The 27,898-nt window shown below is 42.1% G+C and overlaps 1 protein-coding gene across 1 annotated transcript in view; it reads left to right on the top strand.

Annotated features, from left to right (window-relative positions):
• Syx1A (Syntaxin 1A) overlaps positions 1-27,246 on the top strand; it is a 29,376-nt gene extending 2,130 nt beyond the window's left edge. Inside the window, exons 2-10 of the mRNA XM_075685527.1 lie at positions 6,884-6,955; positions 12,783-12,882; positions 13,916-13,990; positions 15,460-15,533; positions 16,398-16,506; positions 17,882-17,955; positions 18,553-18,690; positions 21,895-22,005; positions 23,245-27,246. Of these exons, the coding sequence (XP_075541642.1) occupies positions 6,884-6,955; positions 12,783-12,882; positions 13,916-13,990; positions 15,460-15,533; positions 16,398-16,506; positions 17,882-17,955; positions 18,553-18,690; positions 21,895-22,005; positions 23,245-23,322 (831 nt within the window). The 3' untranslated portion in view covers positions 23,323-27,246. The remainder of the gene's footprint in view (positions 1-6,883; positions 6,956-12,782; positions 12,883-13,915; positions 13,991-15,459; positions 15,534-16,397; positions 16,507-17,881; positions 17,956-18,552; positions 18,691-21,894; positions 22,006-23,244) is intronic.
• The last annotated feature ends 652 nt before the right edge of the window (positions 27,247-27,898 follow it).

The raw sequence follows: 27,898 nt of genomic DNA on the forward strand, positions 1-27,898 counted from the left end.
GTATTTCGCAAGAACGACCAGCACGGATTATACAAGCGGATACGCATTGTTGCATTTTAAGAGCAACTACTAGATTGCAATGTTCAGCGCCGCTTTCAGTCTTATGCAATTAGTTTTGACTGATAGTCTAAGGAAGTCACCACATAGAATACCTGCAACAAGTGTCACTCAATATGAAGCTTCAAAATAAAGCGCAGTCATGCATTAGCCAGTAAGAGAGATTCTGAGAACCAGTTGTGGTGCTAGATAACCAAAAAAATATTGTCCGACCGCTTTTTGAAGTTGCCGGGGCTTGTTATAGGAGATACAAAACACATCCAGTCCATTTTGATGTGGTAGGAAACCTGTGCTTGTAACCAACCATGTCCATGGTTGTTTAGGAGCATATTAGATGGTATAAAGTAGTTGAGAAGGGAATAAATGTTTTTTTTCTATTATTTATGTAAGGATGGCCTTAAGGTAACCTTTAAAGACAACAAACAGATTGGCAGGGTAAAAAAAAAAAATTTTGTCAGATGCAATGTGAGAAGAATGCTGAAAAAGAAAGCAATGCAAGGCAATTAGTTTGGCTCTGGGGTCGTATTACAGTTATGTCCAAGTCAGCTGCATTAGACCAGTTCAGCTGTTTTGAGCATTGATTTTTATTACTTCTTTTTTTATTTATTTCTTTGCCACAGCTTGTGGGATACGTGTGTACATACCTTGAATAGCAGTTGTGTTGTGCCTCATTTACGACTCGCGAAACCTTCGTTACAGACAAGCAGGTCATGCTTCATTGCACCCGACACTCATCTAGCCCGTACCGTCTGTTGCCCTTGTAGTGGGGCTGGTGACTCACACTTCCTTGTTTGTCCGGATATGCATGAAGGAGACGTTCACGTCCCTTGTGCGTAAATCTTGTGCAGGTTGCCTGTTTTCCATTTGTGTGTGCATATGCACAATGTGAAATTTATGATCTGATGGTAAGACTTGCACAACTCTGGCTTTGTCGAGCACTTAGCCTTCTGTTCACTTCAGTAGTCAAGAGAAATTGGGAAACGACACCTCATTGCTGATAAGGCTGCCCTATCAGTGACTAGGCCTCTGCCGAGTTGCCTATTGCAACTGAACTTTGCACACTTGCATTCCATTCTCTGCACATATTTTGATAAAAGCAGAGCAATGATCTGTTAATTTAGCACTGCATTTTTTCAATGCCAGCAGTCAATATGAACTAGTAATCAGATGCTGTTAACGTTCCTGAGTGATAATCCTTTGCTAATCAGCTTGTAAGAAGGTGTTTACGAAGGTTACAAGGTTAGTGCTATATTCTCATGGACATGTTGCCTAATGTTTGCAAACAGATGCATGCCTTCACCCTCAACCTGCATCCTGGACTTCTATGGCTCAATGTTTTCGAAGTTGTGGACTCATACGCTTAGTTTTTTAGAGTTAAAATATGCGTTAGTGGAACTTGTCCTCCTTTTTGTAAAGTAAAGGAAGCCACCCTCAGAGCATTTTTATGACTACAGTGTGATGCATTCATAAATTGGCATGAGAAATCAAGATTGTTTTGTACATAGTTTAGCTTATTGGTGTATGTGCTTGTCGTTAAGTGCTTCCTGCACCCAGCTCTTTATTTTGCAGCAGCATGGGTTTCCAATTATCTGATTTATTGCATGCATTCAGATAACGGTTGACTCACTTGCGCACAGCTATATTCAGTTGCAGTTGTATGCTGGTCAGTCAGTTTCAATGCATATTAAGTGGCTGGTTTTTAATGCAATCAAAAAATTGACCTTGTCATGCTTCAGCAAGTCATCTGCAGAGTAGTAAAATGATGAATAATTGATGAAAGGCAGGATTAAATTCTAATAGATGGTGTAGTGGTCAATTTATTGGAGTGGAAGCAGCTTCTAAGAAAGTCAACGTAAATGTAATCCAAGCATTTGTGCCCCTTGCTGGAGCACTGTTATGATTGAATTGCAGTCACACTTGTAACATGTATTTCTAGTTGCATTTATATGTGCTCCTTCTGAGTTGTATGCAGCATAGCAGACTTGTTTGAAAAGTGTGATGTTCCAAGCAAATTATGGCCACCAACCCTTAACGTAACCAACCCGTTTAATGCCACCAGCCATCAGTCATTAACTGTGCCCTACTTTTGGAAACAAAATTGAACTCTTAAGCCAGCCACAATGAAATTTTGGACAGCTTAAAAAGCCTAGCTCATAAAGCAGCTTCCAAGCAAAATTTTACATTTGTAATACGAATAGATGCATTTCAAAAAACCTAGCAAAATTAAACATATTTGATGCCAAAACTGAAAGATATGCTGGCATTACTGCTTGCCACAAGTGGCGTGTCACCCAAAATGTTCAGAACCAGCACACTTCTTCAGCATGGCCTCCGAGATAAGACAACACCTGCATGCATGCAGGCATGCTACAATATCTGAGGCAATGTGCTGGAATTTACGTCGTATCCGCTAACACCAGGGGGCAGCATCATCTGCGTAAGTGCAATTTAGAGTCTGCTAATAGGAAAATTACACAATTACCAGCCTTTCAGCTTTGCCAGAATTGCTTCAACAGCACATGCTACTCACAATCATTTAAACCAGAGTGAAGTTGCATTTCAGTTGACCTTTAAAATATTTCTAAACTGTGAATTTCTTTCAAACAGAAGCATTAGTGCTGTTGGACAAATGCAGTAAACATTGAAGGAAAACACTAGGCAGTATTACGTCAAGGTAAATCGATACATTACACTTCTAGCATATTAGATAAGCTATTCCATCTGCAAGCAGAGACTTGATGCCCCAGAAAGCTCATAATAAAATATGGTTGATGACACTATAGTAAATCAATCAATGTTTATCCTTATCACATATTCCATGGAGTGAGAAATAAAAACCACCGTGAAATTTCCACACCACTTGTCTGTGATGTAAAATATTTCGCCAGTGTCTGTCTGGGGCTGGTTGTTAATGATTTCAAATAAAGATTACAGCGCATTAAAAAATGAGCAAGGATGCAAATACACAGCTTCTATAAGCTTTTCCTGCATGAAAATGATGCAAATGCAATTAAAAATGTTGTGAAATTGTCATGATGATGTCTTTGGCACAGTGGTTACGTAGGAAATTCAAAATGGGCTGTTCATACTTGCCAAATCTCCTAAATTTTTCGCAAACTGAATGAATTTGGCCTCATTTTACAATTTTGTGAATAGTGTGTCACATTTTACAAAAAAAAAATGAATCATTTTTGTGAAGGACTTTCAATTGGCTGTCTCTGTACCTTCTTTTTGAACTATTCCAGTGGTGAAAAGATGCCAGATGTAGTACTTGCTTCGAGCAAGATTATACAGACAAGTTACTGAAGCAGGCTTAATTGGCAATGCTAAAGTCGCTAAGAAATTGCTGTGATCTAAAAACAATGTGTTGCTTATCAGTATTTGCTGTGCCAAGTTAGTTGCTACTTGTCAGCTGCATCTAAACTTAAATAATTTTACTAAAGTGCATGCGTATCTCTTGTAAAATGTGTGCACTCAGGGCGAGCCTTTAAAAAAAATTCATGCTGTTTAATTCACCCACCCTCGCAACCCAACCTCATGCCATGTCGGCAGGATTTTACTCATTTTAATTCCACAGGTCGGCACTTATTTGCGTTTATTGTTCATGTTAAGCCATGCCTCTTTCAGGTAGGTCACTAAGTCAGTAGGAACTGATCAAAGGTTCTCAAACTTTAGAAGCTGGTCAGAGATTTTCAGAGAGTCTTTCTTGGAGGAACTGTACTGTAGAAGACAACCTACCAATGAGCCCGTATAGCCACCCTCATATACTTTACGACACAATTTCTGTTGTGTCATCGTGTGCACACGCTACATCCAAACCAAGATCTAATGTTGGGAACAATGCTGAGCCTCTTGCCAAAAAGGAATGGAAGTCTTTGTTCACATACGACTTACTCACTTCGGATAGCTTGGTGCTACAGGACTCCAACCTAATTAGTAGCAACATTGTCGCTGGGCGTCAGGGTAGTTACTACCTTCCTAAAGTTGAGCTGCACGCAAGATGCCCACCTGACCCCCACGTATAGATCTGTGGTCCGCATCATAGATTTCATCGAACATAGCCAACTAATATGTGTATATATAACATGCGCGCATCAAATGTTTTGTAGCACAGAGCAAACTTTCGAATAAAAGAAAGTTTAGGTTAGTTTAGGTGCATTCATCAATGCTGTGCATCCACTCTCCCTTTTGAATATTTTTGCCCCTGTCTCCTGGCCATTACCCGAAGCTACAATCTTTCTTGTTTGTAGTGTGTATCAGCTACAAGTAACAACTGTTCTACAGTGAATTAGTATCTGGTCTTTGTTATTTGGATTTGGTTTTGGTTTTGCCATGCACGTGTAACCATAATATCTCCAAGTACACCACCACTGGGAACACAGGATGGGAAAACATATTCCAGGCACGTTCTGTTCAGCAAAAATCCTTGCGAAATTTGTAGCAGTTACGGATGCTTTGAGGGCTGAAAAAAAAAATTAAAAAGTATTGGATAAAAGCACACAGGAAGGCAACGTGACAACTCCAGTTCTATATTTAAGCATATTGGAACACAATGCCTATAATGCCCCACATGTGGTTGGACAAGATTCAGTGTTTTCTGTGCAAGAGTGTATGAGATTACTCAGGAATGTGGGCTGGCACAGCTGTTAATGTTCATGACTGCATAGAAACTAACATGTTCACAGGTCTAGGGCTCTTTTTACTTATGTTCTCCTGGTGTCTGAAATACAATGACACATACGGAAAAATTCCATGACTCAGCATTTAATAGCATCCTCGATGAACCCCAATTTATGGCCTAATTTTTTCGTGTGCTAAACTGCATTCCTATGCCTTCACTACCTTTTAGTGCACTGGTGCTGACACATGCGTTCCTTTCAGCTGAGGCTTTCTAATGCGCTTTTGCATGTTATGGCATGGGGGAATTTCATTGCTGAGGTCTGAAAAAAGAGTGATCATGAAAGTGCAGCTTGATAGACTTTCACACATGGGTTTTGTTTTGTTAAGGCATTTTGAAGCAAATGTAACAAACAAGGCGGGACAATCATGTGACATTGAAAGTGAAGTGGTCGTCATGTATTATGAATGTTGCATTAGCATTTAGTGTTATGAAATTCTACTGTATAGTTTCTCTGTGCCTTGAGACTTATGGTAAGGTGAATGGAGTGTTGTCCTATTAAAGTAAACAAAGCAATTTGCCCTGCATTATTTGAATCAGTGTTCAGCATACTGGTTCTCCAAGGACAGTTTTTATTGGATGAAATTCAGAACTGCCATATATAATCTACTTGCCTTGCTGCGATTCCCATTCAAGTTCTTTAATTACCCAGGAGCTGACGTGCCACTAAAGAGCCCCTAAACCGCCTCTTGTATTTTTAGCACTTTTGAAATGAACACATTCATAGTGTAAAGAATACTGTGCCAATCATCTTTGGCGAACATGGCAGCGCTATGCATTGCAGGGCGACAACAAATTAAAAGATAGCAATACCATACCCCTCCCCACTCTCCAGACAGAGCTTTCCAGGTTTCTTTTTTTTTTTTTTTCACTTGTTGTGACACCAACAGGAACCTTTGTGCGACGTCATAAAGGTAAAAGCTGTTGATTAATCAGACTAACGATAGCACCAACTTAACGAGAGCTGCCTCTCTGTTCTAAAAAAAAAAAAGAGAGGGGGCCTCACCCATTGTATGCCACTGATCCATCCTTGAAGCTTCCATTCAGTTGGCGTTGCATGGAGGGCGATTAAGGGCAGGCAATGGAGGAGCATTTCCTCTGGTATATTGAGTGTGACCTTTAGCGTTCCCTGTACCGTGTGGAGCTGGTGAAAGTACATGGCGAGGAGAGCACCAGTGGGTAGGGTAGTGAAGGCAAGCAAGGAACCGCAGCGGCAATGTAGTTGTACATCAGATGCCTCTAACTTTGCTATTATGGCATCATTTCAAAAATTTATTGCAACTGTTTGTTCATTGTAGACTGGCACACAGCTGCCACTGTATAACAAATTTCTCTTTAAATATACTGTACAGTTCATATGGTATTGATCGAGGCTCCCAAGTGCTGCGGATTGGTTACAATTTTCTGAAGTTCAATGAAATCAGATTCAAAACAGAATTAAGAATGACAATGCAAACGGATACACACACAAAGCCGTTTTATGTAATGTAAAAAAAAAAAGTGTATTTTCATCATTGCATATGCGTTTCATCACACATCTCAATTGTTTTATTTATCACTACACAAGCTACTTGCACTCTTTTAACTCCTCTTACTTGTATATATTTAGCGTTTGTATAACACAAAACATGGTTTCACATAAAATGATCTATTCAGTTGGCTAGCCAAACCTCATAGTGACACAGTGACATCATCCCATGCAGAAAGAGCCTTTCTTCACTGTTAATACATGATGTAAATGACATAATCGATACCTTGATGTTCCAAGCTTTGGTTCATGCCGAAATGTTACTATACGTCACAGGCATTAAATTTCACAGGATGGCCATGCCACGCCACTACAGATGTGCTCTAAAAAAAATTGAAAAACATGAAAAATTGACATTTTTGAAAAACATTGTTTAAGACGTTTAGATTCTCTGCCCCTACTCCTGTGAGTTTCTTCTTATAAAGGCCACAACTAGGTCGAGGTTTTTTTTTCTTTTTATGTGTGTGTGTGTGTGTGTGTGGGGAAGGGTTGCACTCTTGTGAACTCCATTCTTGTGCAGACGGCCTCACTGGTGCATGTTCTCTACTAGGCATCACATTAATTCTCTGCCGTACTTTCTACCTCCTGTAATTTGGGCACCTTTTATCTTGCCTTTACAGGCACAAGGTGAAGACGACGTTTCTGTCACAGTAGAAGATGGGGCAAATTTCATGGAAGAATTCTTTGCAGAGGTAAGTAAAGGTTACCCATTCTCTTATTGGTTCAAAGCATGGATTGAGGCCAGTAGCCTGCCACTAGTAGGTCAGTGAAAGGTATTTTTTACACCCACCATCTCTCGAGATAATTTGCCTCCAATTGCAGTAGTAGTCTTTGAAGGAAACGCTGGACTGAATGAAAGAAAATGTAATCTATTATGCAAGCACCAACCCTTTTGTTCAATCAGCACTTTACGAAGGCTCTTAAACCCGCCACGGTAGGAATCACGCTGCTGAGCATGAGAGTTCTATCCCTGTCACGGTGGCCACATTTCAATGTGAGTGAAATGCAGGAATGCCCGTTTGTACCCAAATGAGTGCACCCAAATTTGGGTGCAGGTTAAAGAAGCAAGCCCAGGTGGTCAAAAATTAACCCCTGCCTCGTAATCGGATTGTGGTTTTGGTGCAAAAGAGCCTGAATTCCTATGAAGACTCAGATCCTTAGAAGCCAATGAAAACGGGCGTGTTCCTGATGTCGATGTTCAGTTTACTTATAAGACAATGCGCAAGTGTGCTGTTCACACTTGGTGGGCTCCCGAGGTTTGGCTGCCAGTGCAAGCAGAGTTGATGCACATGTAGGGGAAGGAATGCCACCTACAGCAAGTCATCTGCTGCAAACCCAATTTCTAGCATTGCCGTGACAGCTCAGTGATTGTGGTGCTACTGCGTGCAAGGTTGTACGTTCAATTCTCACTCATGGCCATTCAGGTGTGGGCATAATGCTATAACACTCATGTACCAAGCTTGGGGTCCCTGTTGAGAGACTTCTATGTTGTCCAAATAAGCAGTATGGAGCTCTCATCTGTGGCATCTCGGGTAGACTGTGTGTCACTTTGGGACGTTTGACCCCATGAATCAAGCAATGGAGCAACCAAACTTTTCTAAAATTTCCAGGGTAGGATTTGCTTGTGAACGGCGGCTGTGTGCTCCCTTTAACAGTAGAGCACACTGACCCTGTCCTTGATGATTTCGTTGCTATATGCCATCATACAGCATCATCCTTCTATATGGTTACTGCTTTTGTGTCAAAATAATAGGAGAGAGAAAGCAACTGTACCTAAGTCCCTGTCAAAGGTATGTGGGGCATGTCTCGGGCTGTTCACTGAGCTTCGGTAACATTTTTTTTTTTTTTTGCCTTGTAGCTACAAAGTGAGGAGGGCATTTGGTCTTGCTTCCTTGTGCCGTGAAATAGAGTAGGAGCTTTGTGCATGCTATGGCACTAGTTCTGACCATGAGTAGGTATAAAATGGTTGGCCTGGTTCTGCTAAAGAATGCACAGTGTTCAGCGATTCAAATGTGATATTCGGAGTGCGTGGCTACCGGTGCTTTTCGTGCCGCTGATGGGCACAGGGGACACCAAGCTGAGTCATTGTGGTATACAATGAAAGCGAGAGCCTTTGTGCTAGCCCTGTGACTGCCATTTGACTGCATAGTGATCACCCAGCGCTCACCAGTGGCGCAAGAAGTGCCGACCCCTATGCGGCCTCATTATCACGTTTGGATCACTAAACGCTGTACATATCCAACTGTTTGTACTTGGCCATTTTGTCCAAATCAAGCATAGCTATAGTTTTAGGTGCCTTTATTTGGCTTGAGCATCCTGTTTTCATCGCACTGTCAGCTTTAAAGGCCGTACATGGTTTTTTTTTTTTTCTTTTTTTCATATAGCGGTACTGTTTCATTCTTGGATGCTTAGAAATTCACACAGGTATTTCTTAGGAGGAATTTTATGCTAGTTCCTGCATAAGCCTCCGGTGCAGCCGTTTAGTCTTTTGGGTGATGATAAGAAGAGCCTGGCCCCTGATAGATTCGACTTCTAAGGTGACCTGACAGCCAGGTTTAGGCGGGATGCATCTAGTTCTTACCACCGTGCTCCCACTGTCCCATGGCTTATGTGTGAGACGGTGTTTTGTCCCGCTTTTGCCTCTCTGGTCCCCAAGTTATCCCAAAATGCCTGCCCTGTGGTACCGATTCGGCTGTTCACTTTCTCATGTGCGGTGACACCCCTTTCAAACACTTGAAAGGCAGGCAACGAAGCAACACACTGCTGGAAGTGAGGCAGCAGCACCTGTGATCCTATAACGGTTCCAAAAGTTAACCGTTAGCTCTCCCTCGTATGGTAGGTCAAAATGAGACTTTTGCTGACGAAAGTGTGCTTCTGATAACAGTGCGAAGGCAAGTGAGCGGTTCACTTTACGAAACGTTGTAACATCGCAGCCCTCCTAGAATGCACAATCGCTTAACGCCTCATACGTTTTCTCGACGCTGCTGCAATGGCCTTCTCGATGTGGTGGCTAACGAGCCAAAGCACACTGGGCATGCTGTCTTCATGCAGTCTTACTTGTCGTGCACATGGTGTTGGAATCCAAGCACATGGAATAATGCCAAAACACAAGTGCAAGTTTACTGAATAGCTTGGAAAAGAGTTTTCCCTTCACATAAACAAAACTTGGGAGGAATTGTTGTTTCTATCTCCATCTTTTGTCCCACTTTGGCGTTCGAGGAATATAATGACATTACTTCTAACTTACTTCAAGGCTCATTAAACTAAGCCTTTGTCCGACTTAATCGATAGGAGTGGCATGCTGTGGCAATACCTCGCCACGGCTCAGAAAAAAAATCTATAGATAGCAGTAATTGGTTTGTGTTGAGCCTTTTAATGTAACTGCTTGATTATTTTCACTGCTTCCAGTAGTGTTGTCTGTTTAGAGTATTCAGAGCAACTCACCCATGACAACTATTTTTGTTTTAATTGCTAGCCTATATTAGTTTGTAATGCTACCCTGGTCTCGCACCAACACAGGCATTATGTTGTACACTGAAAAAATTAGACGACTGAATGTCAAGGTTAAAACATTCGGTTAATGTTAAAAATGCTTTCGCACAAAGAGACACTGAAATAAATGAGAAAAAGAAGTATTCTAAAAAAATGTTATTAGCCAACCCATCAGCATACTTCTCATCGTTCGTATGGCGGCCGCAGCTGCCGCACCAAGTTGGCGTCCAGCAGGGTTTGTACGGGACTCTGCATGCCTCGTGGGCGACTTTTGCCGGCAGCAGCCAGCTGCTGCCTTATCTCCCGACTTCACAATGACATTTTGACGTGACCAGGGCCATCTGCAGCCTAAAGCTCCTCTCCATGGCTGTGCTTCCAGAGCAGCAACATTTCCGGGAGTTCGCTGCCCTTTGCGCTGCAGCTGCATGCATGACAGCTAGCGAGCCGCGGAGTGACGTGCGGGCTGTTTCTGTCTTGCTTGAGCCCTTGGGCCTACCACTGTTCTAGAAGAATGGGAACTGTATTGCACAGTGCACCACTGCTTATTTCTCTCACCGCAATAGAGGTTGACTCATTCTTTTCTGTGAGAAGGTCACGTCCACATGTTACCAGCTGTTGGATTATAAATTAGTAATCGTGTGTCTCAACAGGCTGAGACCTTTGAGTTCTGTTCTGTTTACTTTTTTCCTCGGTCCTTTAGCTGATTGCAGGCTACATTTAGGCAGTCCAAAAGTGTTTTAATGGAAATATTTTCATAGAGCTTGCACAAAACTGTCATCCAGCACTGTACCAGGTGCTTTAGCAATGACTTTAGATAATTTGTAAAGAGTGTGCTCCAGGCTTCAAACGGTCCCATTAGCATCATCTGTAACTTCTGGGTTTTCATCCCAACCAGCCTTGCTCAGTTGGACTCATGCACCATGTTTCCACTTTCTTACTCTTTTTTATGGAAGCCAGGGCTTCCGAATCACATGTAACAGCTTTTTTGAACCACATACATGTAGCTAATTTTCACAGGGCAAACTAACGGCTTTAGGACAAAAAGAAAAGTAAAAAGGTACAACTGGTATAAAGAGGTGCTTGGTGATACAGTAGTATTTGTGCCGGCAGACATCAGATAAGTTACTCTAGAAAGCACATTGCATTTGCTAAATTGAAGCCAGCCAGTTATCAAGGCAACGCCACTACTGACAGTCTCGGGACTAGCAAGAGTCCTGAGGCTGTCACCAGCTTCTAAATATTCATGGCCGATATCTTACATGAAGTACAGTTTTGTTCCACATAGTTTTGTTTTACAGCGCATAAGGAAGGCATTCTGGGAAAAGGTAAGCGGAACATGAATGTGTCTCATGACACGTTCATAGAGGGATATTTTAAAACTGTTGCTGGTAGTCTCTGGTTTCTTAATAACTGGACATGCCCCAAACACTGTCCACTTTGAATTTTGCAATAGCAGCACATGCCCTGAAGTAATTAAGCAACTATTGGTGAATGTTGCAGTTATTGTCATGCAACTATGTTCACTGGCATGAACATTCTGTTGCTGAAAAAAAAGTGCTTTTATCTCAGATCAACTGCAAAGTTATTTCTTCACTGAATACTCTATCTATAATAAACACACATTCACGTACTTATAGCTTGTATGGCTATGGGATTGTCATGTATACTATTCAGATTTTTCAATATTTGTAGTGATACTATGCTGTTGCATATCTGTTTTGGAATATCTGCTTCATCATGTGCTGTCTAATGACATTTGTTCAGTGTCTTTCTTGCGAGATTTGTTGCACAAATGAGGCTGCTTAACAGACTTTGATGCATGTTCTGACGGGTCTCCATAGATTACTCACAGCGCATGGACATCCATTTTAGAGCGAGACTCTTAGGCAGCCGTTGCAGTGGTGAGCATTGGCGTTCCTCGTAACCGAGCGTATGAGCATAGCGAAGGATGACAGAGCGAACACGAAGCGCAGGGGAGGATGAAAGACTGCAATAGCGAAGAGAGCGTGAGAAGGAAAGCGGAGGAGGAGGGCATGGCAAAAGCACAAGACGGGCTCTGCAGCAACGACGGCTATGAGGTGGTACCAGACTAGCGCACGTCGTCTGTATGGAAACAAAGCGCTGCATGAGCGGAAGTCTGTCTGCAGCGGCTGCTGCAAATCGTGCCCACGCGTCACCCATGTGCTGCCTCTCACGATCTCCTGATTAGTGAGGCATTCGTGCCACACTTCGCTCCATTTGCAATTTGCCATACGAGACAGATTGTCCGCACCAGCCAATTACCTTGCGAAGTGAAAACACTTATGAGCTACGCTCAAATTCAGCATTAGGGAGTATCGTAGTCGTCAGAAAATTATTTTCTCTCAAATTTATAGAAAAATGATTTGGCGTTTACCGCTGCTCTGTTCTTACTAGAATTTTGCGGAACGATCACATTTTATAGTTCAGATCATTCAGTATAACACTTAGCAATGTTACTTACCTGGTTTTAAGAAAAAAAATAATAAGGACATGTTACCTTCATGGTGCATCTTTCAAATGCATCCCCTAGCAATTAATGAAAACCAATCTTGAAAACCATGCCTTGTCGTATTGCACACAGCAGAAGGGGCATAGCCGCCATGTTTTAAGCATCGCTTACTGCGAGGGGTACAGATGAAGGCAAATTCGAAATTATTTTGCTTGACACTAGAAGCAAGTAACAGCACCAAGTGTGATACGTACTGAACAATTCGCACCTTGAAATGAGATCTTTCTGCAAAATTTGAGCAACAAGAGAACAGCATTAAGAGAGAAACCTGTTTTCAATGATTTTGACAAACACGTCACTGGATGCTTGTTTGCATACAACAACAAAAAAAAAAGTTCATCTAACTGAAGGATTGGGTTGCAGCTTGGCGAGTGCCACGTGCTCCAGTAGATGTGCTTATGCTTCCTTTATAATAAGAATTTGGATGGTGAAATTTTACTCTCACGTTGTTACTTCTTGTTTATAAGATGCTCCTTTTCTCTGCGTTCTATTTTCAGGTGGAGGAGATTCGTGAGAATATCGACAAAATACAAGCAAATGTCGAAGAAGTCAAGAAAAAACACAGTGCCATTTTATCAGCTCCACAGACTGATGAGAGTACGTAGGATCATACTTTCTCTTTTTTTTTCTGTGTGTCTGGTGGGGCCAGCAGAAGATAGCGCCTCGCATTGGCTGCAAGTAGACAGTCTTCAGAACTAAGAGCACAGGAAGAAAAGCAGTTGTTCACAGCTTCTAATTGCCAGCTATAAAAATGAGTTTGTAATAAGCAAGTGCAATCTTTTCTTTTCTTTTCTTTTCCATTTTTTTTTCTTTTTAATCGGCAACCAGGGTAACAGCATCCCCACATCAAAACATAGGGGGTTAAGTTTGTTAAAAATAATGCAATTTCCACATTGGAGGCATTCAATCAGTGTCCTGTATTGTAAGGTATATTATTTTACATGGGATTTGGTTACTGAACATCAAGGTCACTGGTTCAATTCCCAGTGTCAGTGGCCACATTCTGATAGGGGAAGAATGCAATAACACTTGTGTGCCATGCTTCATATTGTTGTTAAAATGTCCCGGATTGTCATGATTATATTGGATCCATCATAATGTCACAACCCACTGTACTGTTTCAGCAAATTGAACACTATAATATTGTTTCAATTATACTTTACACTAACATTTATCATTAGCCATGCAAAGGAAAAAGATGGATACAGCATTGAGAGATAGAAAAATGCAGCTGTATGAATTTAAAGATAAGATGCTGGTACAATATGTGCACGGTATTCAATTTGAGATTCAATGGTGAATAAAAGAAGCTGTGCAGGTCATGTTACCTGTAGAACAGATAACCATTGGTCTATTTGATTATTAATGCAGATCCAATAACTAGCTTCCCTTTGTACGTTTGTACCGCTGTCGAAACCAAGGGATGAGTAATGCAGTTGACAGGGATGCAGGATAGATGTAGTCGTGAGATTAGAAAATCATGATGTAGGGTCATTGTAGTTGATGCGCGACATGGATAATCAGATTTGTAGAGGTCTTCATTCTGCAATGGGCTTAAGTTAGTTCATCGGTAAGGAAGGTTGCAATATTGCTGTACTACATTTTTTTTTGCTTGTGTTTTGTGACACAGAGGTCAAGCATGAGCTGGAGGACCTTATGGCCGACATCAAGAAGACTGCCAACAAAGTACGGGCCAAGTTAAAGGGTGAGTACTGCCACTGTAATGATGGCTAGACGTGTTGCTTTCTTTTACAACCATGCAAGGGCTGTGCAATAATCTTTCAGTGCTACTGGTTCAGCTTTATGTCTCTTCCCTGCACCTCACAGAGGTGAGAGGGAAAAAGAACCAAGGGTTAAATTTATGCTCATTAACCAGAAGTTCTTCGCCTGAATATAATTGAGAATTGAGAAGACCTGCCATCAATTCACAGCTGATAGAATGCTGCATACAATGTCTGGAAGCTGTTGGTTTGATCCCAAGCAGTGGCAAGTTTATTTATATTTTATTTCTTTACGCTTCTTTTTATTTTAGAGTTTAGGCTGACGCATTGCCATTGCCATATAACTCTGATACCGAGGTATAGACACAAACAGCAGTTCTGACAGTGGCATCTAATGGTGCTACTTGAACCACAATGTGTTCAAAGCGCTTTTGTGCTGTGCAACCTTTTCAATAAGAAAAAAAACGTTGAGACCATTGTTAAGAAGAGCACTTTGCTGTTGAACGTTTACACCAGTGGATAAGTAATACAAGTATCGCACGATGCACCCTTGACCATGCTAAAGTCCAATTGGGATTGAGTATCTCGACAGCATTTGGGGGGGGGAGGGAGGGATCTTCGGAAGGGAGCCAATTACAATTGAGAAGTTCAATTCCAGTCAGGCTCAACTGCAATCGAAAATGCACCTTGGACGTCGATATAAGACACCTGTAGACACCTGTAGACACCTATGCACCTTAGGCCAATCACAAGCCAAGATCATGTTACCGTACCAACTCGCCCAACTGTCTATTTTTTTGCTTTTACACCTATAGATACCTATAGCCACCTGCAGCTGTGGCTCCGTGGCCATAGTATTATGCTGCCAAGCACGAGGTCTTGGGTTTGATTTTTGGCCACTACAAGTGCATTTTGCAGGAGGCATAATGCAAAAACACTCATGTACTTAGGTAAAGATCATGATAAAGAATCCCCCTGTGAGGTGGTCAAAGTTAATTCGGAGTCGTTCACTACAGCATCTCTAGCAGTCCCAGTGCTACTCTGGGATGTTAAAACCCTATGAATCAATCAAGGCATTGTTCTACATTGCAGGAAGGGTTCTGCATGTTTTGATTGACAACTGGCTTCGTAAGAGATTACTGCCAATTCTGACGTTCTGAGCTATGTCTTAATACCACGGTGACATGGTAAATTGTAATGCATGTACATCAGTCTATAGCTAATACCCACTTAATAATACCCACTAATTGCCCACCGTAAGCGAAAGGGACATAATGTTTCCATAAGGTCAAAGCACCTATGTGCCCATTTGCCTGCTTTGGCTTCAGTGCCTGTTAGTCTCCCATTTGTAGCATCTAAGTCTTTTGAAACCTGTTGTCACAAAGTGCATATTCAGGAATGCCGTTCGTTGTTATTTACTTTCTCATTTTTTTTCTCTCAATCCTGTTTCCAGTCATGGAGCAGAACATCGAGCAGTTGGAGCAGACGCAAATGATGTCCGCAGACTTCAGGATACGCAAGACACAGGTAACTAGCCAAAAGCGTTCTGGCCTTGCATCACTATGTGACCTGACCTTGAACGAGAAAGAAAAGTCATTTCCTTCTGGTAGACATGCGGAGTGAATTTCGAAGAGCACTGTTTTGAACTCATGAATGGTATGTTGTTACCCATACAGCATAAATTTGGCAGGTTCCTTTTGAGTAGTCCGTATAGCAATTAGAGCCCATTCTCAAAACAGCACAGCAATACTAGGCCTTGTCAGCATATTCAGCCTATTGCACTCTTGTGCTAAAAATAAATCCTAATGCCTAATTGCATCAAATGCAGGCACCTACAGTGTTTTCTTTCCATGTACTTAGCATTTCATAATATAATTATATCTCCAGGAAAAGTATAAGGACTATGCTGCTTCCAAAAAAATCTTAATTTAGCCTTGAATTGACAACTGCTGGCAGCTTTTGTGTGTTCACGTGTGCACCACAGTCTTCACTTCAGGTTGCGCATGTACACTACTGTGTGCTATCACATTGCAGCAACATTTAGTCTTTGTGATGGCTTGGACATTGGTCAATTGGTTTTGCAGTCATAGTGAACACCTAACAGCTGAAAAGCCAGAGGGAAAGTTAAACAAGAATGCAACATACGTGACGTACGGATGCACTAACATAGGTGTGTCGGTGCCAGTATGTGTCGTCCATTGTCTTTTCAGGCCGTTCGATGTTCACTATGTACTTAGAACAGGATGCCTGTAATGAGCCAACCAGAACATTTCATGTAATTTGGAATGCTCTCTTCCCTGTAGCCGTTACTAAAGTGACCAACTCTCTCTCTCTTTCTTGTCTTTTTTCTCCATTTTCCTGCCACCCTCTGTATCCATTTTCGACATGCAGCATTCAATGCTGTCTCAGAAGTTTGTGGAAGTGATGACAGACTACAACAAAACCCAAACAGATTACAGGGAGAGGTGCAAGGCTCGCATTCAGCGGCAACTAGAAATCAGTAAGTTCCACACTAGTTTGAGTAATCTGCATTTGAATAGTTTACTAATGTTTGGTACTGTATTGACCCCAAGCACACCAGACCTGCAGGTGAATTTTGGCCTGTTTTCACAAAGTTGTTTGCACAGTTCGTTTGTTTATTGTAGTCATTATAAGGTTTGTCAGCTTTCAGCCTTTTTGTTTTAACAGGTAAATCAATTTGTGTTCTCATATGCATGAATCCACTGGCATGGTCATATTCAGGCTACAGACACACTGTGGTCTAGAGTGCAATGTTCCTGTAGACTAGAAATTTGTCAAAACTCAAAGGCTGCCCAAGAGTAACCACTATTATTGGGTTAGTGCAAAGTTTCTTTGTGAGGATGGCAACCAGTCTTTGGCCATTTTTGCTCAAGGTTCTTCAAAATTCATATACTAAGGAAGAATAGGCATTAGTATGAAATATTGTCCGTGTATTGGGCTACCTATGGGCCAGCTGTGGAACTTATTTGGACTTGTTTTTAGAGGTCTAGCTTCTTGTTTGCCCAAACACATCTAGTTGGCCTAATTTACCATGATATAAAGGCCACAGTATTTATTGATCTATTAATTTAGTTTGCCTCTGTAGCATTAAAAATTGTTTTAGCTAGAAACATGAAGTGTTTCCAGGGGGCTTGAATCACTGATGTTTGTATGCCAAGAAACAACCAGTGCACTGCTTTGTTCAGTTCATAGATGCAGAAAAAGGATCTATTTTATTCAGCCACATTGAGCAGTTGTCTTTAGACAGTTGTGTAATTATAGAGCTGTAGAAAGAGTACTGATCTGTTGAAGAGTCTCGGGAAGCTTGGGCGATCATGCTTTGTTATTGGATTACCTTGAGTTAATGTTGTGAACTTACTTTCATGTGCTTTTCTGTGCTATGCTAGGCTATCTATGCTACGAAGCACTGGATTAGTGTCCAAGTTTGAACAGATGTTCGTGTTTGTGGAGAGTCTTTAGTTCTTCGAAAACCATTACATTGTAGAATGTTGACAGTTTTAGTTGGACTGAGAAAACGCTGTTTGGTGACCCAGCCAACTAGCTGCAAGCTGTACGCAGACGTGTGAAGTGCGGCATGTCGCCTGGTATCCACTGTCTGGAAACTGTTTGTATAAAGCATGGCCTCGTCGTTTTCTTTTCTTCGTCTTTAATTTTTTAAATTTGGTGAAAGTTTCAGGCTGCCCTGTTTCACACACTTGTTTATTTGATAACAGAAGGATTGTCTTGCCCTTTCATCGTGTTAGTGTACCAAGCTATGATGTGTGCTTGAGATGTGCAGTCGTCTAATGTCAAGCTGTCATAGGCTTCTGCAGCTGTAGTGCATTGCCAAACCGCATATGCTTTGTCTGCTGCAGCTGGGCGTATGACAACCAACGAAGAGCTTGAAGAGATGTTGGAGAGCGGGAACCCTGCCATCTTTACACAAGGAGTAAGTGTTGATCTGTTTTAAGTGACAGGCCAGAGTGACAAGCATTTGACTGCCTTTTAAGTGAAGCTTAATGGGAAAGTAAAGTCCATTTCGTTGGAGAAAGTGTTGTGAAAATAGCACCGAAAGGACAAGTCAGGGTGCAACTGACATATGTTGCTAATGTTGTATAGCTGTTTGTGCATGTGTGCATACACGTGTACACGTGTGTGTCCTGCATATAAGAGAATGTTAACAAAATGAAACAAGAGACACACTGTGGTCTTGCAGCAGCACTTTTGCATTCTACTGAATGCAGAGCTACTTGTACCATTACCGCATACATTGACACTTGTAGTGAAAGACACGTGGATTTTTAAAAAGTTATCAATCATTGGTTTTATTGCTACTCGTTGTCTTGGTCACTTAAGCCTGCAGCTTCACGCTTCTATAGGGGTGTTCAGTACTACTGAGATCTAAAGTTTAGCAACTAGTTGTTCTCTTATCGCTGTTGATAACTGCCGCAAGCCATGTGAAATTGTCTCACTTCTTGCAAGCAGCGCCATTTTGCAGAGGATAATTCACCTGCAATGCCGTCCCTCCTTCCTCCCTCTTGGTTAGATAATCATGGAGACGCAGCAGGCGAAGCAGACGCTGGCTGACATCGAGGCCCGGCATGCAGACATCATCAAGCTGGAGACGAGCATTCGGGAGCTACATGACATGTTCATGGACATGGCCATGCTCGTAGAAAGCCAGGTGTGTGCACTGGGGATGAGTGTCTTGCGTGAGCAAGTGTTGTTGGACAGGTGCTTCCCAGACATTACGAAACAGCCTACGCAGAATATAGATGGCCTCTTTGAACTTCTCTTCGACCCCCTGTCACACAATAAGATTTGCTGTCATTTACACGAAGTGACTGACGGCTACTTTTAATTTCAAGGACGCATTGGTGACCATGCTGGCGCAGCATATGAAAATATCACTTTTCTGCTCAACTTAGTCAACTTGGTGGCCAAAGTGGCATGGTTGTGCAGGCAGAGTGGGACAGGGTTCTAATTCTCAAGCAGCATGCAATGTAAGGTGTTCGATGTTTCCTCAAAGCTGTCTTAATTATCGGTTGGTGACTGTATCGTAACCCCAAGGCCTAGTGCCTTATAAATTCGTTTTTAGAGACGCTATCTTGGAAATTATGGATCACCATGCTAGTGCAACTGTTTCCCGCTCGTAATTCAAAAAGAAAGATAATCACACAGGTGTGCCTCGTAGGTTACGTGTATAGTAATTAACACCACATCATTTAGCACTGGTCATTCGGTGGCAATGCGGAAAGCCTTAAAGAAACAAATTCTTTTCTGCATCATTAATTTGTTTATCCGCTGAAGCGCAACACACATTGAAAGTATCTCAAAACGATGAATCGTGCAGCGCTTTACTCGGTTTCAAGGGTAGTTAATGCATGCTTTGAGGGTCAACCGCATCATGCAACACTAAAGGCTCAATTTCCTCAGCACATGGCGATATGGTTGAGAAGGAAAAAAATGGGAGCGCAAAAAAAACGAGGACGTGACGAGAGCACAGGACTGGCCTTGTCCTTGTTTCTTTTGCGCTACCATTTTTTTTCCTACTCAGCCATGAACCAACTCACCCAACAAATTGTTTCTGCTCGGTCAATACGGTGGCTAGAGATGCACTGGACACTGGCCTTTGGCTCAGGCTCGTACACAATGCAGTCCATGAGAGCGGGGCGAGAAATTATTTTTCAAATAACGATTGCACGGTTGTCGCAGTTCGAACTGGTGGGAATATCTTTTCCTATTTAAATACATGCGGCTCTGCCGGGACCAACTGATCAGTTCTAATTATTGACCACTTGAGTTATTTCATATTACCAGGATTTCACTCTATCATCTCAGAATGTAGGAGTTGTGCCTCTACTAACTCAGAATTTGTAGGCTGAAAATAAGCAAGGCTTAATCTCGAGAAATGTGAATGGAGATTTTGTGTGTGTGTGTGTGTGTGTGTGTGTGTGTGTGTGTGTGTGTGTGTGTGTGTGTGTGTGTGTGTGTGTGTGTGTGTGTGTGTGTGTGCGTGCGTGCGTGCGTGCGTGCGTGCGTGCGTGCGTGCGTGCGTGCGTGCGTGCGTGCGTGCGTGCGTGCGTGCGTGCGTGCGTGTGTGTGTGTGTGTGTGTGACAGTTTTGTGCACCTGGGATTCTAAAGTGTTCAGCTATAAGAACCCCAAATTTTTTATAGCAAAAAAAAAAATTCACGTTTCTCGTCTAGACAGACTCCACCTTTGCACAAACTTTTTTCGACAGCTGCTGCAACACACATGGGATGCATTGAACTTGTTTTATGGTGCATTTGCTGTGTCGTGACTCATGAACTGTTCCCAAGGAGTCTCTTTTTTTTTTAATATTGCTATGCATTTGTTCATTGTGGCATGTTTTTGTTTTTGTCACACATTGGACCACAAGACCATGTATATTTCCTCATATTTATTTAAAGCAGTAGAGTAGGGGGAAGCAGAGTGACAAGCAGGGTAGAGTTTATTGCAGAGAGGTACAGTTTATTGCTCATGTGTAGCAGAGTTTAGGTGAGCTGCTGTCAGCCGGCCTGCTTATACAACCACAAAACGAGTGGATGCACTGCAAAAATAATAATAATAATAATAAAGATGACCCCTTAACTACAGTCACTTCCAGCATGTTTTGCACACTTCCACCTAACATGCACGCAGCCAATATTATTTCTAAGCTACAGTCTACAGTACACTTTTCTCAAAATATTGTGCATTACTCTCTCAAATCCATATCTGCAGTGTCCACCGCCAAAGAGGGTAGGCATTTTGTGACCTCTTTCACAGTCCTTGCCAATGAGTGTTAGGCAGGTGGTGTGAAACCCTGAAAAGCTTCAGTAATGTTGGCAATGCAATCGCCTTATTTGCCAGGTCACATCATCAAGCGCGTTGCCGTTATCAGACAGTGTCTGCCAATGTTGCCAGGTCTTGTGGAAAGAAGGGGACATCGTTTGTGTCACGTTCGACAGCACGAACGATGTTTAATTTTTCTACTAATTTTTCTACCTGGCGTCTTTTTTTATCCGAGCTTCGGCATGACACGAGTTCTCGCTTACATGATGCCTCAATGCTCTCTGGGACAGCGCCAAAATGATGTTGATGTTGTTGTGGCTTCACGCGCAACCGCTCAGGGCACTTTGAGGCTGTTGTTCAGATCTCGTGAGGTTTGTTGTTCTGCCAGGCCACCCGATGGAGACAAAGCACCGCCGTGTTAGCGCGACGAAAAGTGGAAACACTACGTGTTAACCGTTATGTACGCAATAGGCTGGTACGGTTTATGCGGATGCAAAACACATTATGTTCAATGGCCGCTGAGTCGGGGATTTGACTTTACTACTTTTAAAACGAAACTACTTTTTAAGCAGGTACGTTTTAACGAGGTTTCGCTGTACATGGATCTCTATGGGGATGGCGAGGGGAATCGAATTTGTTTCATTATATCCTGTTTCGACGAGGTTCGAGCGCATTTGCATTTACACGAGGTGACCATGAGTTCTCTGCATTGGGGCTACAGGGCTGCAGATGTTGCTGACAAGCATACTGCTGGTTACATCTTCAAATTAATCATAAGACGCACAAAAGACACAACCACATTGGGCTGTCTATGCATGAGATTGGTGGGACAATACTGCCAACTCATGGTGCTTGTGATTGTTTTTGTTTTAAAGAAAGGTAGCACAGATGCACTAAGTGTCGTGTGAATGCCTTAACTTGTCACACCACCAAGTGAAACATTACATTCCATTACAGTTTCAGGGTATCGTTCATGTTTAACCAAAGGGTGATTCCTCCTTAGCCTCATCTAAGGCTTTAAATGAGGCAGTTAGGAAGGAAATTGGCAATGATCCCTTTACATTCTGACACACTGCCATGCGTTCTTACAGGGAGAGATGATCGACAGGATTGAATACCATGTAGAGCATGCACGGGACTACATCGAGACTGCCAAGCAGGATACCAAAAAAGCACTCGTCTACCAAAGCAAGGCCCGAAGGGTGAGTTCGATGTGGCTCTTTCAGCCTCTGCTGCACAGCTATACCAGCAGCTCTACATTATTCAGAGGAGAGCAGATGAGATGCTCAAATAGCAGCAGTCATTTCCTCCGAAGTTAGCTTCACGTTTTATCATTCATCAATTGGGACAGAACGCTACTCCACTATGTGGCTCACACAGCATATAATAGTATGCGCAGAGCATGTTAGTGGGTTGTGTAGCGGTCTTGAGTCCTTCAGAAGCGGACGTCAGAGAATGGTCAGCGTGTTCTTCTTTCCTTTTCTTTGTTCTTATTATTTTTCTCTCTTTTTTTCATCATTTGTTTAAGAAGATTGTGCAACTGACTAAATTAAAGCAACTCTGAACAACACACTCTAACTTAAGTCCCTCTACTGGAGACTTGTAAATCCCTGTGGTTAGTTAAAAGCTGATGCATTCCACTTGTTCATAAAGTACAAGCAAAACATTATTGCAGTTTTATAGTAAGCATAGCCAAGACTGCAAAGGAAGCTATTCACTTGTGTTCGTTTGTCTTAGCAATGTGATTTTAAAGTATGGGCTCAACTAGCCTTTTGTATTCCAAGGCAAGGAAAAAGGCAGCCATGCTTGGTTTTTAAGTTGGACCAGATACGCCTTTCAGAATGTTTCTGTGCACATTTATTAAAACGCGAATGCTTTTGCATCTGAGCACACCAGACATGCCTCACTGAAAGCCGCTTTCTTTTGAACAGGCACACTTATTCTTTTTGCTTTTCTTACTTAATTGGCAAGTAGAAGAGCTTTACGTGCAAGCAGCCATAATTAGTTATTTTTGCATGATTTGCAGCAGAGTGCATGTTTTCTTTTTATTATTATTATTATAATATTGTCGAATGTCAGTATAGTAGTAGCTCACCGCAGTTTGAAGCAAGGCTTGTCACACTTCATGTGCAGAAATGAGAAACATTTAATGGACACACTTAATTGGCTAAATAGCTAAAATGGAAAATAGGCTCGTTTGGTCATTCATGTTCACCCATATGATGTGTTGATTTGCATCAGTTTATTTTATTTTTGTTCTAATTTTGCTTCGCGTCCTTTGAGTATTTTCAGTTTCAGTTACTTACTTTTGTATTTTTGTTTTTCCTCCCTTTTTCCCTTCCGTACTTCCCTGCACTCTTCCTTGTTTTTTCCCACCACTTCCCGATTCCCAATTGTTTCTCCTCAACAAAACCACGGCGCCGACCGTTTGTGCTCTGCAGAAGTGCATCATTATAATCTCCATCGTGGCTGTGATACTCATCATTATAATCATAATCCTTGCCGTGAATTTGTCATGAGGGACCAGAACAACCTGGACACGAAGGAAGAGCCTGCAGCAGTGCTTGAGTGCTCGCAAAAAGATTGTTGAAGACGATGCGTAATGTCTGTTGGCAAGGCTGCCCTCTCCTCTTCCCTGCACCGCACATTCATCATGCCCAGCAACAAAACGTGAATGCGCCCCTGAATTTATGCCTCAGTGTTTGGCTGCCTGTGCCAACTACTGAACGACATTTTGGTTGTATCCCCCCCCCCTTATTTCTTTCATTACTTTATATTCAATTTCTTTCATTTGACCAAACTTGATGCCACCTTCCTTTTTTATTGTGGTTAGCTGCAAAGAGTTACTCCCGTATCCACCAACAGGCTTTGACTCCACTGAGTGTAGGACAGCGTCGCCTCTTCACCAAAGTAAATGTAACACAATAGTAATGCTCCTCAGCTTTTCCTTGTGATGAGGAAATGCTCAAACAATGTGTATTAACTCCAGTGCCTTCTTGTAAACATAAAAACGTTAAAGAGTGCATACATACAAAATTAGAGGCATGTGGATCTCTGGGGAGCATCGTGACCACTTTGGCCTAGGACTGGCGCTCACCTTACACTTTCTGAAGCCTGGTAAATTGTTTGGTGGAGGAACATTTAATGATATGAGGGTTAGCGAATTTCATAGGTGCAACGAAAAGTTTGCTGGTCAATGGAAGAACTTGTTGCTTGTGCACCACTTGGCCGGCACCGTCTACACTGCTGGTTGGCCGCTGTATATCTGCTCAGCAGGACTGTCCTGGTGGTTTTCTTGTAATGGCTGCTGCATGTACAGGAAATTGGGGTGGGACAAACTGAAGGAATGTGAACGGCGCTGCGCAGGGCCGAGTTGCTGAGCCGAAATCAAAAAATGGGGGCTAGTGCTATTTGCCTCTTGTGCCGAATGAACCGTTTCTGTGTTCAGTGGTCTCCCTTCTCTCACCACTAATGAGAGTAGACGGTGATGCTAGCGGTGCGCTGAGATAAAGATATGCGCTACTGCTTAAGTGTGCTGGCTCCTTAAGCGTCCTGCAGGGCTTACACACATTTGGAATGTTATCTCGCGGGCAAATGTGCACACATTTTTGTCTTTTTAATTGTTCACAAGGTGACATTAGGAAAGATATGAAACACAAGATGCGAGGCAAAAGATGCAGTGCGTTTTGTCTTTTACTTGCCTTTACCTATTGAAAGTGTGAACCAACAGTTGGAAAGAGCTCATCACGAAAATTTTTGTTTTTCTGCTCCCTTGGCTGGTGACTTCATCTTTGGTCTATATTATATTGAGGCACTAGTTTCAGCTTTCTCGCTGCACAATTTCCTTGTCGTAATGGCTGCTTCCAGTCTTATTGCTTGTGAACTTTCAGAATAAACCTCGGGAAGTTTCACAACTATACCTGGCTGAAATCTAACCAAACCATTGTTGGTTGAAATAAATGTAACCTTCAGTTCGGGCAAAGAGAAAAGGCACAGTGAAAAAAATTAGCCGCTGTGGGCTATGTCTGATTTTTGTCTGTGCATAACTTCCCGTCTTCACTAAGAATTAAACTACAGTGCAATAATCATGAGCAACTTCTAAACAAGCGTTACAATTTATAGTTATGAAGCTGCCTTTTTTTGGCAAAGAACACCAATTGAGTGACACGAAAAGATCCTTCTTTGGTTGTGAAGAACAAATCTGCTCTGTCATTTGCTTTGTAAATGCATCTAACAGTGTTGTCGAAAAATACCTCGGGCATCTGCAAAAGGTAAAAAGTGGATAGGCGTTGTGGAATTCCGTTGGTAAATACCTTGCTAGTTGCCTTTGCACAACATGGCAGAGCAGGAAGAAAGACAACATGGCAGTTAAGAATGACAGGCATATTTCATGTAATCTGTCTTCCCCGTACCACTAACAATTTACGAGAGAGGTTACGCTACTGAAATTAGGCTGCAATGCCCACACCTCTCAGTGGGTGCCACTGGTTCTCGAAACTCTGCATGCATTGTTTGCAAGGGATGGCTCACTTGCAAAGCAAACATGCGACATTTGCTTGCAAACCTGATGTATGCGCGCTTTTTTGTTCCTATGCACTGCGTTTAGCGCAGCACTTCTCAACACAAGCAAAAAGATGTGTGTAGTTTTGGGAGCCTTGGCTTGAAACTTTTTGGAGGCACCGCCACTTACTAGTCGCATTGCAAGGTTCACAAACAGCCGGGCTTTTTGTGTGTGTTTGTCATTCCTTTTTTTTTTTAATGCGACTCTGCAGTCGTATGACCCCAATGCATGGTCTGGTGGCCGCGTGCTTCCTTAGCAGTTTATCATTGATTGCAGAGAGCCAATTTTCTAAATAACTCTGTTTTGTCATTGTATTGCTTATTATTATCATTTCAGCTCGAGTGTTAATCCTCAGATTTTTCACTGTTTTCCTTTTTTTTTCTTTTGTTTGCTTATGCTTGAAGAATTGCAACTTGAAAGATGGTACTTTATGTATAGTAAAGCTACCATCATCTGTTCTGTATGCAAATTGATTTCAAATGAGTGTGAATTAGGTGTACTGTGGTGGCTGAGGTACGGTCCTCCTAGCTGAGGTACGGTTGCTCATAGCTGCAGCTCCGACACATTCTATGCACACACACAAAAAAAAAAGTGATGATCCTTGGCACTGCCATTATGAACAAATCTTGTCTTGTGTGAAGTAGTTGGTGTCTGCACCAAAGTGTGTTTCTCTGGATTCATTTGTTATTTAGTGCACCCTCCTTCATGTTGGTATCTGTAACCTGCGCTGGCGCCTTTGTTGTTGACACTTCTCTTCGCAAATGCTACACAAGGTGTGGGCTATGTGATTTCTTTCGGTTTTTATGCTATTTGAAAAGGACCTTTAAAACCTTATTATTTTATTTTTTCCACGTAATAAGGCCTGTAATTCTTAGCTTGTAGGGCATTATGCATCTTGGGGATGCGCTAACTACCGCATGATTGTCACATAGAGTAGTTAAGTTGTTTTGGGTGCAAAGTTACATTTAGCCTTGCTGAGGAAAAGGAATGTCATTAGTTTGGTGCCTTAAATGGTGTACTTACTACCCATTCGTTGCTTGCACTTTAAAGGTGTTGACAGTTTGTGCCTGTTGAACCCGGGAAAGGAACAATGACTTTGCATGCATGCTTTCAAGCCACTGTGAAATGCCACATGGCAACTTCGCGCATCTGACTCGATGCAACCAAGGTTGCAAGCACAATTGTAACAGAGTCCAAACACTGGCAGAGGACACCTTGCTTCCTTGCTTAGGCTATGGCGGCACTTTCAAAAGCATCCGAGCTCGGCCATCTTGTTCGGTGTGAAGCGAGCAGGTGAAATGAGCTCGCGGTATCTGTGCCTGGTTTAGCGGCATGTGGTTGGCACTGAGGATTTAAGCGTTACTGTGCCTGACAACTCGTGCGAAGGTTCATGATTCCTAAAGAATCCAGGGTAGTTGAGGCTTTCAGTTGTGACTGTGAAAATAGAAAGTAGCCTGATGTACCTGCTTGTCGGAAATCTCAGTTGCCATCTCAGTTACATTCTTTCTGTTTCTAGCAAGAGCGTAGATCTAGGTAGGCAGCAATTTTGTGTCCGTGGCACAAGTCTTTCTTTGGTGGTTGTAGCTATATGACACAGCTTGGCTGCTGCTTGGCTAGCAATGTAAAGTTGCTACTGTACTCAAAGATTTGTGACCAATCCATGTGGCTTTGTGACTTTCCTTACCCTTGTTTTCTTTGAAGGAAAACAATTGTATTTTTTGAAGCTTTTAGTGTGTGGTGGTTTATGTGTCTGTTCCTTTGCCCAGAAGTTTTTCTTTCTCTTTTTCTGCATCAGTTCCTCTTTGAGGCTGTCCATAAAAGCTCTTTGTGTGCCAGAAGAAAAATATATCTGCATATATATTAAATACAATATATATATATATATACATTTTATTTATTTGTTGCCTGTACCTTGATTTTCTGTGCCTGTTCATGTGTTACTATATTGGTGTCTTTTTATTTTTATTTTTTATTTTTTTGGGGGGAAGGAGTATATTTTCAGCTCTTTTAACAGTTCTTTCAAGAATACCTTATTAGGAACACTTCTAGACACATTTTAGCATATTGAGTTGGCCTGTTGCCTGCTCTCAAAACACTACATGACACCTACATTGACAGGATATTCCACATCTGTTGCCATCGCAGTGAGGGGCCCTGGCTAACATTACCAGAGCTAGATCTAGTACACACACAGAAGTACTCAAGAAAGTGGATGGGAGAGAGCTCCTGCATTAGGTCGGTTGGTAGAGCATCACACAGATAATGCAGAAGATGTGTGTTCAACTGTCATTTCGTCAACTTCCATTTTCCGAATTGTTTGCCATCTTAATCTTTATAGAAATGTTTTTTTTTGTATGCTTTCCCATGTTTATACTCAATTCTATTCCTTTTGTTTATTTTTTCTCTGTGTGTGGAAGGAAAGTGCATTCGTTAAAAGCTACTACATTTAGTAGCTTGACGAGGTGAATGCTCCCTCGACACAACGTTTCAGTCTGTTGGCGTCATGTGGCTATAACAAATGAAAATGGAGCCCC

The sequence above is a fragment of the Dermacentor variabilis genome, chromosome 3, assembly GCF_050947875.1.
Source record: "Dermacentor variabilis isolate Ectoservices chromosome 3, ASM5094787v1, whole genome shotgun sequence".
NCBI lineage: Eukaryota > Metazoa > Arthropoda > Arachnida > Ixodida > Ixodidae > Dermacentor > Dermacentor variabilis.